Raw genomic sequence first — 16,069 nt, 5'->3', positions numbered from 1 at the left:
CCAAGCCATAAGGCACTTGAATTTGCACTGACACATTACCGTTGTCACTTTAAACTGTATGCACCTTAAACTGTATGCACTTTCTACTGTATATGCTGTAGCTGAGAACTGTTCCTGTATGTTCCTGTCGCTGGCTGCTATGTTTTTGTTTGTCTCTGAGAGTGAAACCAAGACAAATTCCTATCAACTTTTGTTGACATGGCAATAAATCTTTTGAATCTTGAATCTTGAATCCCCTCCTCTTTTCTCTTCTTCCTGTCCTCCTGTTCCCCTCTCCATCATTCACCATCATCTGTGCTCTCTCACCATCTTTACCTCCTTTTCCTTCATCTCTCTCCCTTCACTTCCTTCAAAGAAACATGATTTCTTCACTCTGCCAGTGGCTCCACTACAATTAAATGCTTCCTCTCACTTTCCCTTGTCACATATTTAGGTTCTAGTTGACATTTCAAATATATTAATATATTTTCCTATCTGAATTGGATTTTAGTATTTTATTACTAGTATTTTCGACATTTTTTACTGTAATATAAGAGTTTTTTAGTCATAGGACATGGTAGATTGACTTGTAATAGGGAGACTCTCGACTTTATTTATCCCACACCGCCCTCCATTGGCCAGCCCTGGGACTAAGCAGGTTGTCTGCCACGTCACGTGGCAATAAAAAATAAAAAATAAAAGGATGCGCGCATGCGCTGTACAGCGGAAGCGCTGTCTTCATGAAAACAAGGAAGTAACTCGATTCGGATTTGCTACGAAAATGATGTTTCACGGAACTATGGATTATTATTTCATCACGTGGTGAGTACCCGATGTCACAACATGTACATAGAGCTTTCTGGCGCTGTGTTTTGTTGACTTTGAACGGCAATATCGTTATCGATACTATTGCACCCAGAGGGCGCAGTTTCTCCAATAGCAAAACTTGGAAAACTTACTGAATGGGGCTTTAACTTAATTTAGTTGGTATGTATCCATAATAATGGAGAAAACAATAGATGAAATTACCAAGAAGAGATGTACTGATTAAGAAGAAAAAAGCTAGTGTTGGTATTCAGTAATTGAAATGACCACTTCCACAAGTTGCACTGTTTTAGGAATAAGAGTCAATGTTCTTTTTTTTTACCTCATACATTTGTGGTGAAACTGCAATAGGCTCCCTGCATAGTTCCATGGATTTGATCAGCGCCCTAGTATCACTACACTAGGGCGAAAAATGCAGGAGCTGCGGTTCATCTCCTTGATCTGCTCAATGATTGGTCCAGTTTTCCTCACATGTGCTGGGCATAGCCTTGTTCCGTGCGATTGGTCCCATGATCAGTAATTTCCTGTGCAGCATGTCAATAACGAACATCCAAGCTCATCCCTTGTGGAGGTTTAGTTTCATTATCACACTTTGCTCAGCGAGCGGAAACGTGGAAATGAGGATGTGTGCGCTTGTAATTACAGTTGCTTAAAGTGGGTCTATCACAGGTGTATAGCTCATGTAGAGAGCGCCTGGGTCTATCACAGGTCTATAGCTCATTTAGAGAGCGCCTGGGTCTATCACAGGTGTATAGCTCATGTAGAGAGCGCCTGGGTCTATCACAGGTCTATAGCTCATTTAGAGAGCGCCTGGGTCTATCACAGGTGTATAGCTCATGTAGAGAGCGCCTGGGTCTATCACAGGTCTATAGCTCATTTATAGAGCGCCTGGGTCTATCACAGGTCTATAGCTCATTTAGAGAGCGCCTGGGTCTATCACAGGTCTGTAGCTCATTTATAGAGCGCCTGGGTCTATCACAGGTCTATAGCTCATTTAGAGAGTGCCTGGGTCTATTACAGCTCTATAGCTCATTTAGAGAGTGCCTGGGTCTATCACAGCTCTATAGCTCATTTAGAGAGTGCCTGGGTCTATCACAGGTCTATAGCTCATTTAGAGAGTGCCTGGGTCTATCACAGGTCTATAGCTCATAGAGAGCGCCTGGGTCTATCACAGGTCTATAGCTCATTTAGAGAGCGCCTGGGTCTATCACAGGTCTATAGCTCATTTAGAGAGCGCCTGGGTCTATCACAGGTCTATAGCTCATTTAGAGAGCGCCTGGGTCTATCACAGGTCTATAGCTCATTTAGAGAGCGCCTGGGTCTATTACAGGTCTATAGCTCATTTAGAGAGCGCCTGGGTCTATCACAGGTCTATAGCTCATTTAGAGAGCGCCTGGGTCTATCACAGGAAATCAGTTCATTTATGAGAATCTAAGAAATCCTATTTGCAACCTCTCCTGATGACAAGCAATAAGGTGTGTGTGTGTGTGTGTGTGTGTGTGTGTGTGTGTGTGTGTGTGTGTGTGTGTGTGTGTTTGCATGCGTGCGTGTGTATGCGTGTGCCCACATACACTTTTGATGGAAAGGTGACAGCTCGGTGCAATCCAAGGCCCAAGAACCCAGGGCCCAGTTGCACAAAGCACCTTAGGTTAAGATTTCCCTTAGAGTCAGAGTTAAGGTGTCCATCAAATAGAATCGGTTGCACAAAGCACCCTTAAATCTTGTGCTTATGTTTTCTTTAAAATGTTTAACCTTATGATTTAAGATTTAAGGGTGTTTTGTGCAGCTGATTCTATTTACCTTAACACTAGTCTACCTTAACACTGAAATATTAACCTACTGTAAGGTGCTTTGTGCAACTGGGCCCAGGTCTTTACTCCAAGATCACACAGCCGAGTCCTTGTTCATCCAAACGGAGAGGTGTAGCCTTGCTTCCCCTCCGTCGCAGGAAAGCGTGACTGATTGAAGTTGATTTCCCCTCACATAGCTTTGCATCGCGGAAGAATGCATGCATGCAGAGATGCTCGACCACGCACGTGGTCAGGTTTATAAGTGTCAGCCCCGCCCTCTACTCTGACCTCCCCCCCCCCCACACACACACACACTGGCTGGATGTTTTTGTGTTTGCGAAGGTCGTAGAATTGTGATTACTGCATGTATTCAGGCGTGGATCCAAGTGAGCGGTCATCTATGAAGTGGTGTGTGTATGTGGGTTTCTTTGGGTTTTGTGCCTTTGTTGTGCATGTGTGCATGTGCGTGCGTGCTGTGTATAGTTGGTAGAGACATAGATGTCAGATCCTGGCCTCGGGGGTCAGATCGAGACGATGACATTTTGTGATAATGATCCCTGCTGGAGATTGACATCATCACTAGCCGGCACATGCAGACACACACACGCACATGCGATCACACCCACCCACTATGAGGTACACGCACGCACGCACACACACACACACACATGCACACACACACACCCCCAAGGATGAATGGACATCTTTCATTACCTCTGTGAACACATTACTCCATCTAGATGAGTTAATTAAGGTTTAATTACAAAGCCGACCGGCGACCATAACCGTGACGGTGTTTCATGAAATACAATATTTTCATTATTGCAGCAGTATATCAATATGGGATGACATTATAGATGTACTTTTCCAAGCTAACTCAAACATATCTTTATGATGTTAGGGCAGTGTTTTTAATGAAATGCCTCATGAGATTAATTTAGCTACTGCTGTATAGGATTGTGTTTTGTGTGTATGTCAATGTATTTGTAACACTTTGTTCCTTGTGCTATGTTATATTGTTTTCATGATTTTGTTTGACTTCTCACGTATTTTTCTATTTTCCAAATGAAACACGGAAGTGTGGGTCTGGCTGATCGCACAACTTTTGCCATTCAATTTTATTCTCTTGAGGCTTGAACTGACATAAGTGGTATTTATTTGAGCTTCAGCTACAGTAATTATTAAATGACTCTGTGTCTGTAAAATGTAACAATAGCCACTGTTGGAAAATGCTGAGCCACCAATTTTCATGTTGTCACCTTATGGCCATACTGAACACAAAACATGTAGTAGCAGCCAGGAAATACTCACACTATGCATACAGCACTTCAAAAGCTGATGCAAATTGTTGCCACATATTTATTTGCATTTTTGCTGGCATCATTTGTTTGTGTTACTTTAGCAGGGTGTCAGGCAATAAGGAAAGCTTACTCGGTACATTCAGTATTCAGTTTATTCCCTCTCTCTCACACACACATAATACACAATTTGACATAAAAAAAATTCCCAATAGCATTTGCACCACTGGCCACTCATCTGTAACACAACCTTCTATATTTCCTAATTTTTCCACATCTAATTTCCCTTAAGATGCTATTCGCTTTGTGTGCCTAATGATAGCCTCATATTATTCCCTTTCTCCATCAACAGAATTGCAAATAACCACACATTATCATAACGCCCAAAGGCCAGATAGCAATGAAATTGATTGATAATCAACGCCTGGGATCACAGAAAATATGATCTCTGCAAATTAACGAGGCAATTGTATCAACACATTTTCTTTTCATTAGAGCCCAAAGTAGCCTTTATTCTAATGAATTGTGAAGAGAGTGGTTTTTAGGTGGCAGAACCCTGTTGGTCGTTAATCATATAAATGACACAGTACCAATTAAGTCCCTCAGTGCCGGGCGTTAAGGCTTTTAACTGGCCGCAGATTACCCCTGACCACTCTGCTAAGAAGCTTTCATTACCGCCCTTAACAGGAGAAGGCCCAAGTCAATGATCACATCAATGTGTGCGCAGCCTCCTCGGGTCTAATTGCTGTGATTGACTTGGAGGGGTAGATTTTTCTCCACAAATGTATTTCAGATTTCACATCAAGTGTTTTTCTAGAGGAGGATATTGTGTGTGTGTGTGTGTGTGTGTGTGTGTGTGTGTGTGTGTGTGTGTGTGTGTGTGTGTGTGTGTGTGTGTGTGTGTGTGTGTGTGTGTGAGAGAGAGAGAGTGAGTGGTAGGGGTGTCACAATATATCGTCCCACGAAATTTCGCGATAGTAAAACGTCACGATATGTATCGTTGAGATGAAATCTCATATCGCAAATTTTTTTTTTTTTTTTTTTTTTTTTTTTTTTTTTTTTTTTTTTTCAAAAAATAGACTAAGAAACGTCTTTGTTTGTTGAAGTTCAATGTGTGGAAAGTAGTTCAGTTGAACAAGTCTCTGAAGAGACACATGAGAAGTTATACAGGAGAGAAACCATTCAATTGAGTTTCTGGCAAAACTGTTTACTTGACAGGAAAAACTGAAGATGCATAAAAAATAGATTAAGAAAAGTCTTGTTGTTTGAGTTTGAAGAAAAACTGAAGATGCATAATGAGAATTTATACTGCTGAGAAACCTTTTAATTCAAAGTAAATCTAAGTGACGGTGTAACTCATTCTATTTCAAGATAAGCCTTATCTCCAATCTCATGTTTTTTCTAGTTGTTATTGTAATAACAATTTCCCACAACAGCATGTTTTGTATTTGTGCATTTCAAATAAAATACTACTTTTCCAGTCATATATTGTCATTATTCAAGTTTAAAAAAATATTGTTAAAATCGTATCGTATCGTATCGTTATCGTGAACCCAGTATTGTGATACGTATCGTATCGTGAACTGAGTGTATCGTGACACCCCTAGTGAGTGGTCATGCTGCATCAGAGAGAAAGAGAGAGCAGAAGACAATACAGAGTGATGGAGATTAAGTCAAGCCAGAAACGAGTTGAAAAGAGAGAACTCTGGATTTACCGTAGGTCCTACTTTGTACAAACGGTTGAGGTGAAACAGAAGACTGCTTCAGTTAACTGAACATTAACAATTAGGAGAGTTCTTGTGTAAAACCAATCCATAATAAGCTTGGTTGACTTATACAACAACCGATGCTAATCGCTAATCGCTTTTAGTGTCAATCTCATTTGGCTGGATGGAACTAAAGCAAAGCACCGTCCAGACAATTAAATGATACGCCTGCAAAGTGAAATCATTTGTCAATTATTTTATCTTGTCGGTCCATCCAGCCAGATTTAGATTTTTGCATTGTGTTCTTCTGTTGGTGTCAGAGTGCCTGTGACAATTGTGACCAGACTTGATGCGAGAAGAAGCTTCTCCTCATGGAGCAGAAGAGATGTCATTAATTAAAGAGAGGAAAAAGAACCTGACAAAGACATTGAATTAATTATATGTTTAAGATCTGGGAAATTTCTCTTGAGACTGCAGATACGGTCAGCTAACATAAGTCAGAAATTAAATTCAACACTATGAGTTGCCATAAACCATATCATCTCTTGTATTTTCATCAAATGGAAAGAGAAGCCATGAGCGGATTTTTCACAACTCAGTGAATATGCTGCTGGAATTAGAAGCTATTGGGATAAAGCATTTGCCGGATACAAATTATATCCAAAGAGTAATCTTTTTATCATTGAGGAAAAGTGTAATTCTTTCCCCTTGACACATGCTTGTATTTATACAATTCATTTTAAATGGATTCCATGTCCTCTATGGCAGTGGTTTTCAAAGTCTGAGACTGTGGGCCTCCCCCCAGATAAAGCTTGGAAAAAGCTGCCCCACTCGCCCAATTCCAGGATGTCTATGGGATGATGATTGTTATTTGATCCCATAAACACTAAATTGTGCCAAGATAGCCTGATATTGCTGTCAGACTACACCAAATACATAAAGAAAATGTGGAAAATAGTAAAATTCCCCAAAGCTACTGTATCTCTGAGTCTTAACTATCTCATGAACCAAATCACACACATTTAGGTGTGATCTATGTGATCTCGTTTTGATAACTAATGTAATATTTTTTCTCTTCCATTCACTGAGCCTCCCCTGAAACTGCTTGGAGCCCCCCTGGGAAGGCCCGCCTCCCACTTTGAAAACCTCTGCTCTATGGTCATGAAACTATATATAGGACCATGTACATCAATAATAATGAAAAATGTAATCTTTTCTAAGTTAGAAGATTTTTGCATAGCAGCAATAGCCTTTCTGCTCTCTTTGCTGTGGACAATGAATGCGTTCCGTGTACTTAATAATAATAATAAATTGTATTTGTATTGCACTTTTCATTTTGACCAAATCCCAAAGTGCTACAGAGGTAAAAATAAATAAAAATAATAATAATAAAATAATAAAATAATAAAAATTAAAAAATTAAAACATAGAGAAAAATAAAATAATAATAATTAAAAGATAAACAATTAAAAGAACATTAAAAATCACATAAAAAGCCTGAGAAACTAAGGAAAAGCATAGAGCTAGGAGAAGGCTTTATTAAAAAGGAAAGTTTTCAGTCCCTTTTTAACACATTGACTGCCAGCCGTTTTTTTTTTGCTGTAGGTAGCTTCTGCCAGGCCGTTTTTTGAGGATTCTGGCTCATTTTAAAAGAGCCGAGGATTCTTTTCTGCTTGGAGTTTGTGAACCCAAAGTTCAGAAAAGTACTAATAGAATGTGTGCTTTCTCTGTCTAAAAGAGTTAGTTTGTAGAGTTAGTAGTTATGTAGATATTAGCCGTTGAGTACAGCATGGTTTCAGCTGTCTGAGAGTGAAAGCTGAGATAATCGCAGTTTTGTGAAATTCAATCAAACAGGCAGAACAGTCACTTTAACCATTTATTTTTGGCATCAGTGAGAGATCAGACATCCAAACAATATAGTTCCGAACGCCCTCTCCTTCAACTCCTCCCTCCGTGGGCGTGTCTAGTGGCTTTCAGCCTGCGTTTGTCACAAGCGAGTGCTCTGCTGCTGCTGCAGCGAGTTCGAGCAGCCTCCCTCCCTGGCAGCGAGTTCGAGCAGCCTCCCTCCCTGGCAGCGAGTGTGGATAGGGCTCACTCGTCTCTTGGGTTTGAGAGCCCCGATGAAGCCCCGTGCGACTCTAGGCTTATGCAAATTTGCAATCCCCCGTGTGCTGCTGCTGGCGCGGCCCGAGAGCGGCGAGTCTGGTGACTGATGACTGTAAAATCGGCAAGCCATTTCCTTGAGAATGGAGGAAGCAGCCGCGGGAGGCGGCTGCTTTTGGTTGACTTTCTCTCTGTCGGGAGGGCACCGTCGCCACCTAGCTGGTCGGTAAAATAGATTATACACATTCAATACTTCCAATATCTCCATAGGAGACGCGGGGGGCATTGATCCACGTAGCACCGTCAAAAAAAAAAAATCGATGGATTTTTTTTGACGTATTAACACATTGACTGCCAGCCGTTTTTTTCTTACTGTAGGTAGCTTCTGCCAAGCCGTTTTTTGAGGATTGTGGCTCATTTTACAAGCGCCGAGGATTATTTTCTGCTTGGAGTTTGTGAACATACAATATCTCAAAAGTACTAATAGAATGTGTACTTTCTCTGTCTAAAAGAGTTAGTTTGTAGAGTTAGTAGTTATGTAAGCATTATCAGTTGAATACAGCATGGTTTTAGCATGAGAAAAAATATTCAGAGATAAACGGCTTTTTGTGAAATTCGATAGAGCTGTCACTTTAACCATTCATTTTTGGCTCTCTCTCTCTCTCTCTCTCCCTCCCCCTCTCGCTCTCTCTCTCTCTCTCTCTCTCTCCCTTCCCCTCGCTCTCCCTCCCTCTCTCTCTCTCTCTCTCTCTCTCTCTCCCTCCCTCTCGCTCTCCCTCCCTCTCTCTCTCTCTCCCTCCCTCTCGGGAGGGAGACGCACTAGGTTTAATCCTAGTGAGAGGGGGAGAGGGAGAGAGAGAGAGAGAGAGAGAGAGAGGGAGGGAGGGAGAGAGAGAGAGCGAGAGAGAGAGAGAGAGAGAGAGGGAGAGAGCGAGAGGCAGAGTTGCTTCAACTCCTCAACTCCTCCCTCTTCTTGGCTGCCGCGGCCGTCACAGTCTCAGTGCTTTTGCTGCTCTCCTGTGCCTGTCTGCAGGCTGCTGTTTGAGGAAGTCGGCATGGACTCGCTCGCTTCTTGGGAGTTTTGGTTGAGAGAAGCTTTTGCGATTCTGGTCATATTTATGCTGCGTGTTTCAAAGTGTGTTCCACCTGTAATGTATTATGTAAATTTGCAATCCCGCATCGCCAGCAATCAGTGCGAAAACGAGAGCGTTTTCCCCCAACCATTTTCATGAGAATGTAATACTGTAAAATCGCCTCGCCATTTCCTTGCTCCCTTTTTCTTTGATTTCGCTCGTCTGGGGGAGCACTGTCAACACTTAGTGGGTCGGTAAAATAGATTATACACATTCAATACCTCCAATAATTGTACAGGAGACGTAAAAGGGATTGATCAACGCCCCACCGTCAAAAAAAAAAAAACGATTTTTTTGACGTATCCATATGTCGCTGGCAGTCAAGCGCTGGATTTTTTTTGACGTATGCATACGTCGCTGGCAGTTAACGTGTTAATACGTCAGTGGCAGTCAACGTGTTAAAAGCATCCAGCGTCTGTGGTGCCCTTAGATGGTCGGGAAGGCTGTTGCACAGACGGGGAGCGGCCGAGCAGAATGGCCGGTCTCCCATGGTGCGGAGCTTGGTCCTGGGGGAATGGAGGAGGTGGTTGTTTTTTGAGCAGAGGTTACGGGAGGAGGTTTGTGTTGTGAGCAGTTCTTTGAGGTATTGGGGGGCATGTCCATGGATACACTGATGTGTGAGCAGAGAGGTTTTGTACATGATCCGGGAGGAGACAGGGAGCCAGTGTAGTGAGTGTAGGATGGGAGTGATGTGGTCATATTTGCGGACTCTCATCTGCACTGTACTTTGTGGCCATCCGTTGTTCGTTTTGAAATTGTGAAACGGAAAACGGGCCGTTATCCATTATCCAATTTAATTTGATGTACTTGTAAATGGAAATTGGGAATTAAAATACCCATGTGGAAAACTCCTTTCTCAATTTTGTGTTCATTTCTTCTCTGTAACCCAGAAGCGATATTTTGCTGCTTTCCAGGCGAGCCAGAACCATCTCAAATGAGCATAGCCGATTGTTTCATTCAATGTCAAGATGCAGCGAAAATGTTAATAACGTTGCAGTTAAATTGTTTATTTTGTTTAATTATGTGCAACATGTCATGCAGAACATGCAGCAAAGGGACAGAGAGGAGCAATTCCTGATGATGATGCTGACTTTGGAGGTCGGGGAACAATTAATCGCTATTAATTTTCACCAACAGCAAAACGTTTTGAACCATTTTATGTCATGGTACAAGATGGGAATTTTACATAATTGTACATGTATTGGGGAATAAAAAACAGTGTGCAACTTGCACACTGTCTGCACACACACAAAACTTGCAACTAGTTGTCTGCTGGACATTCATACTTTTCTATTAATGACTACAGTTAGTTGTTGCTGAGGCTATAAAGTTACTGTGGATCATCTAAGAATTTCTTCATAACCATGAACCAAATGCAAAACGACTATTAAATCAACAAGCATGAAATGGCAGATGGCAGCATAATCAGAGGTTATGAGATCATATAGCCTAGTTGAACTTGCAATTGCAGGAAAGCAAAGCGAATGTGATTGTATGAACAACGTTTGACACTAGGCCAATTCAGAGGCAGAGATGGGCGGGTCATGCCTTTGCCAAAATATCGCTTCCTGGTCACAGAGAAGAAACGAATACAAAATTGAGAAAGGAGTTTTCCACATGCGTATTTTAATTCCCAATTTCCATTTACAAGTACATCAAATTAAATTGGATAACGGATAATGGATAACGAGTCGTTTGGGGGATGCAGTAGACTAAGTTTTTTCTTTGATAATAAAAAACGGGAAACGTCTTGCTTTTCGTTTTTCGCTTCCTCTTCCCCCGAAAAACGGATGGCCGCCAAATACACGGGCCGAATGCACAGTACATTACACACACACACACACACACACACACACACACACACACCACTATGAACTGTGGAATATGTCAAATACACATCCCCAGTTATACAGGCTTAAACAAACAAAGCTTGTTTACAACACTGCATCTCATGAGGTGAGTTTGTTTTTCATAGGCTGTCAAAGTTCCCCTTCTTTGCCTGTGCAGTGAGACGATGTAATGCTATTAGCCGTCTTTTGAGTTTGGAGTACTTCATGATGGGTTTTTTCTCCCTGAGCTCGTCTTCCAGCGGCTGTGGCAGCCGCTTCATTTTCACCGCCTGCCATCGGTTAAGCCACGGCCCCGTCGTGTTCATCGTTAACCCGCCCGCCCGCCACTCCGTTCCAAATATGTTATTTTCAAACAATTTGAGCAAACCGTCAGAGGAGAGGTGACATTATCGAACCATTTCACAGCCCATTTCCTAATTGCCGTCTTCGGCTCACACAGCTGTGCGTTTCGCCACTCTGCGTTTTGCCGCTCTGCATTTTGGTCTTAGTCTTTCACAACAAATGCTGCTCTCGCTCTCCATCTCTGTCTCTGTGTGTCTCACCAGCCTCTCTCTGTCTCTGTGTGTCTCACCAGCCTCTCTCTGTCTCTGTGTGTCTCACCAGCCTCTCTCTGTGTCTGTGTGTCTCACCAGCCTCTCTCTGTCTCTGTGTGTCTCACCAGCCTCTCTCTGTCTCTGTGTGTCTCACCAGCCTCTCTCTGTCTCTGTGTGTCTCACCAGCCTCTCTCTGTCTCTGTGTGTCTCTCACTTTCCATCTCTGTCTCTGTGTGTCTCACCAGCCTCTGTCTCTATGTCTCATCAGCCTCTGTCTCTGTGTGTCTCACCAGCCTCTCTCTGTCTCTCAGACACAAACACACACACACACATGCACGCAGCACGCCACACACAAATACACATGCACACATGCACGCAGCACGCCACACACAAACACACACATGCAGCACGCACATGTGTGGCAGCACGCCACACACAAACATGCAGCACGCCACACACAAACACACAAACACACATGCACGCAGCACGCCACTCACAAACACACACATGCATGCAGCACGCCACACACAAACACACACGCACACATGCACGCAGCACGCCACACACAAACACACACATGCACGCAGCACGCCACACACAAACACACACATGCATGCAGCACGCCACACACAAACACACACGCACACATGCACGCAGCACGCCACACACAAACACACACATGCATACAGCACGCCACACACAAACAGACACGCACACATGCATGCAGCACTCCACACACAAACACACGCATGCATGCAGCACGCCACACACAAACACACACATGCATGCAGCACGCCACACACAAACACACACATGCATGCAGCACGCCACACACAAACACACACATGCATGCAGCACGCCACACACAAACACACACATGCATGCAGCACGCCACACACAAACACACACATGCATGCAACACGCCACACACAAACAGGCGGGGCAGGCGAGGCGGCTATGGCTCAGGAGGTAGAGCGGGTCGTCCACTAATCAGAGGGTCGGTGGTTCGATCCCCAGCTCCTGCAGTCCGCATGTCGAAGTGTCCTTGGGCAAGACACTGAACCCCAATTTGCTCCCGATGGCTGTGCCAGCACCCTGCGTGGCAGCTGGCCGCCTTCGGTGTGTGAATGGGTGAATGTAGGCACATTGTAAAGCGCTTTGGATAAAAGCGCTATATAAATGCAGTCCATTTACCATTTACAAACAGACACGCACACATGCCACACACAAACACACACATGCAGCACGCCACACACAAACACACACATGCACGCAGCACGCCACACACAAACACACACATGCATGCAGCACGCCACACACAAACACACGCGCACACACGCACGCAGCACGCCACACACAAACACACACATGCATGCAGCACGCCACACACAAACACACGCGCACACACGCACGCAGTACGCCACACACAAACACACAATTACAGGCTGCCTACTGGAACAGCTGGAAGAAACGTGAAGCGGCGAGCTAAGAGGCTGCAATCAAATAGTGAGCGCTGCCGACACAATTGAGAAGAGGATCTAACGAACAGATGGAAAATCAGGCAGCCGACGGCGTGTCGCTTGGTACGGGCCAGACTTCCTGCTCCCCAGCTTTTAATATAGGATTAGTCAGGATGGAAATGGCCATGAATATTAAATAGCAGGACAGTACAGGGCTGACGTGTGCTGCCTACAGTATATGACACACGGTACAGACACAAAGGCGCAGAATCACACACACAACACACACGCACGCACGCACACACACACACACACACACACACACACACACACACACACACACACACCGAGCAACTGATTGCATGATTGAATGGACACAGCCCTGTAATCACAGACTGACAATATGTCTGCTGCCCTGTGGTCCCCAGACTCCCCCCCTCGCTCCAGCCATCCCTGAAGCCACTGACCCGTAGGCTTGTCTGTAATGACCAGTGAAACGGCTCCGTCTGTCTTACTGATGCAGCTCGGACACGACGCCTCGGTCTGTATTGTGGATCACAGTTCCAGCAGTAATGAGCGGCGTCGTGGATCACAGTCCCAGTTAATGACCTCTGCGGTGGGACAAGGAGGGGGTCTGCCTTTTCTGTCACCCTGTCCACACGTCTCATGCTGTCCACACGTCTCATGCTGTCCACACGTCTCATGCTGTCCACACGTCTCATGCTCTCCACACGTCTCATGCTGTCCACGCGTCGGTCACCCTGATCACACGTCTCATGCTGTCCATGCGTCTGTCAGCAACACCCTGGAGGTCACAGCCTGTTTCTGGAGACCGACTGACGGTAACAGCACTGGCATTTATGAAGGTCTCCGTTCATCCAGATACACAGAGAGACACGCGCGCACACACACACACACACACACACACACACACACACACACACACACACACACCCCGGCCTAGTCCTGGACCCCATGTCCATTACAGTAACACAGAGCATAGTGACCTCCTTCCCGCCCCTGCCAGGCGTTGGATGATGCATGCCCCTCGACTCATGATTCACCAGGTGCCAGATGGACGGGACACATGGAGATGATGGTCCACCTTCCATCAACACACACGCACACACACACACACACACACACACACACACACACACACACACACGGCCACACGCACAGGAGCAGAGAGTGCAACAGAGAGTGAAAGAGAAAGGAATAAATTGATCTATGGGCATATGATATTATGTTTGTTTATTTATAGTTTAGTTATATTTATGCAGATGCCATATCACTACAGTATGTGTGCACGGACTAATATTATGCATTATACATGATAGCAGAAACAGCTGGACAGTAACGATGCATAATTGTTGGAATTTCCTTGTTGATATAAGCAGATACTGCAATCACACAACAAGCAAACGTCTTGCTGTCTTGCCACCTGGTACAGTAGTGATAGGTGCGATACGTAGCAATGTTGCTACCTGATTGGCTAATATAAGCCATTAGCAACGCTGCAGACTACTTAAAGAAAAGCCGGTGGCCATTAACATCAATTGATTTTTCTCTGGTTGTAGAATGGACTTCCAGCATCCGTTCCTAAATGACTTACAGCAGGAATGCTCTCTTTGTCTGGGAATATGGAGACATGCATGCTGGGTATTATGAATGTCAAGTGCACAATGTATTCCTTTCATTTCACCCAATTGAATGGCCTCTATTCCAGAGGGGTTTGAATTAGGAACGTTGTGTCGTACCCAGAAACAAGGTTAGCACTTACAGGTAGGCATGTCTGAAAGAAGGTTAGCACTTACAGGTAGGCATGTCTGAAACAAGGTTAGCACTTACAGGTAGGCATGTCCAGAAACAAGGTTAGCACTTACAGGTAGGCATGTCTGAAACAAGGTTAGCACTTACAGGTAGGCATGTCAGAAACAAGGTTAGCACTTACAGGTAGGCATGTCCAGAAACAAGGTTAGCACTTACAGGTAGGCATGTCTGAAACAAGGTTAGCACTTACAGGTAGCCATGTCTGAAACAAGGTTAGCACTTACAGGTAGGCATGTCTGAAACAAGGTTAGCACTTACAGGTAGGCATGTCCAGAAACAAGGTTAGCACTTACAGGTAGGCATGTCTGAAACAAGGTTAGCACTTACAGGTAGGCATGTCTGAAACAAGGTTAGCACTTACAGGTAGGCATGTCCAGAAACAAGGTTAGCACTTACAGGTAGGCATGTCTGAAACAAGGTTAGCACTTACAGGTAGGCATGTCTGAAACAAGGTTAGCACTTACAGGTAGGCATGTCCAGAAACAAGGTTAGCACTTACAGGTAGGCATGTCTGAAACAAGGTTAGCACTTACAGGTAGGCATGTCTGAAACAAGGTTAGCACTTACAGGTAGGCATGTCAGAAACAAGGTTAGCACTTACAGGTAGGCATGTCTGAAACAAGGTTAGCACTTACAGGTAGGCATGTCTGAAACAAGGTTAGCACTTACAGGTAGGCATGTCTGAAACAAGGTTAGCACTTACAGGTAGGCATGTCTGAAACAAGGTTAGCACTTACAGGTAGGCATGTCTGAAACAAGGTTAGCACTTACAGGTAGGCATGTCCAGAAACAAGGTTAGCACTTACAGGTAGGCATGTCTGAAACAAGGTTAGCACTTACAGGTAGGCATGTCTGGAAATGCCTGCATAGGTCCAAAGGGAACTGAATTTAGATGAGGCCAAACCAGTGGAGAAAGCATAATCTCCCCAATTTGATTGTTTTCCCATTTCTGCATTATTTCCATGAAACAGGCGCATGTGGAGGCCGTGTTGGTGATTGAATGTGGTGAATGTCATTGCGTCAGTGCTCCCCTGGGCGTTGGGAAGGTGTTAGTGACTTGACTGACTTCAGCCTGCATGCCTTAAGGCCCTGATGGGATCTGTGCCACCCATGTACCTCATAATCTCTCTGGAACAACACTGTCCCCCAGCACACCGTTTCCCCTGGCCACAGGAAACGCTGCTTTCTTTCACTCTGTAGCCCTTTTCTCTTGTCTGCCTTCCTGTTTGCGTGTGTGTGTGTGTGTGTGTGTGTGTGTGTGTGTGTGTGTGTGTGTGTGTGTGTGTGTGTGTGTGTTAGTTATTGTCCATCTCTGCCTAACTTCCTTGAGTATCTGCCTGTTGTATTTGTCTGGCTGTCTGCTGGAGTTTGGGTCCAATTCTGCCTATTTGTCTGGTTGTACAGTGTGTGTGTGTGTGTGTCTGTGTGTGTGTGTGTGTGTGTGTGTGTGTCTCTCTCTCTCTCTTACTCCCTCCCTCCTATAAGACGATTGGATTGGTCAGTGTTTTATACGAAGTCTATCACCGTGGCAACCAAAGCAGCTTCTTAGCGTTTCCACA

General features: G+C 44.4%; 1 protein-coding gene across 1 annotated transcript in view; it reads right to left on the bottom strand.

Moving 5' to 3' along the window:
• The window catches only part of LOC310799610 (uncharacterized protein), a gene marked incomplete at its 5' end in the record, with an annotated part of 156,765 nt that overhangs the window by 113,351 nt on the left and 27,345 nt on the right, over positions 1-16,069 (bottom strand). Inside the window, one exon of the mRNA XM_083662199.1 lies at positions 13,328-13,468. Coding sequence (XP_083518325.1) covers positions 13,328-13,468 — 141 coding nt within the window. The remainder of the gene's footprint in view (positions 1-13,327; positions 13,469-16,069) is intronic.

The sequence above is a fragment of the Poromitra crassiceps genome (genome assembly GCF_964638095.1).
Source record: "Poromitra crassiceps genome assembly, chromosome: 2".
NCBI lineage: Eukaryota > Metazoa > Chordata > Actinopteri > Beryciformes > Melamphaidae > Poromitra > Poromitra crassiceps.
Note: the sequence above shows the minus strand (reverse complement) of the source record. Positions and strands in the feature narration are given on the sequence as shown.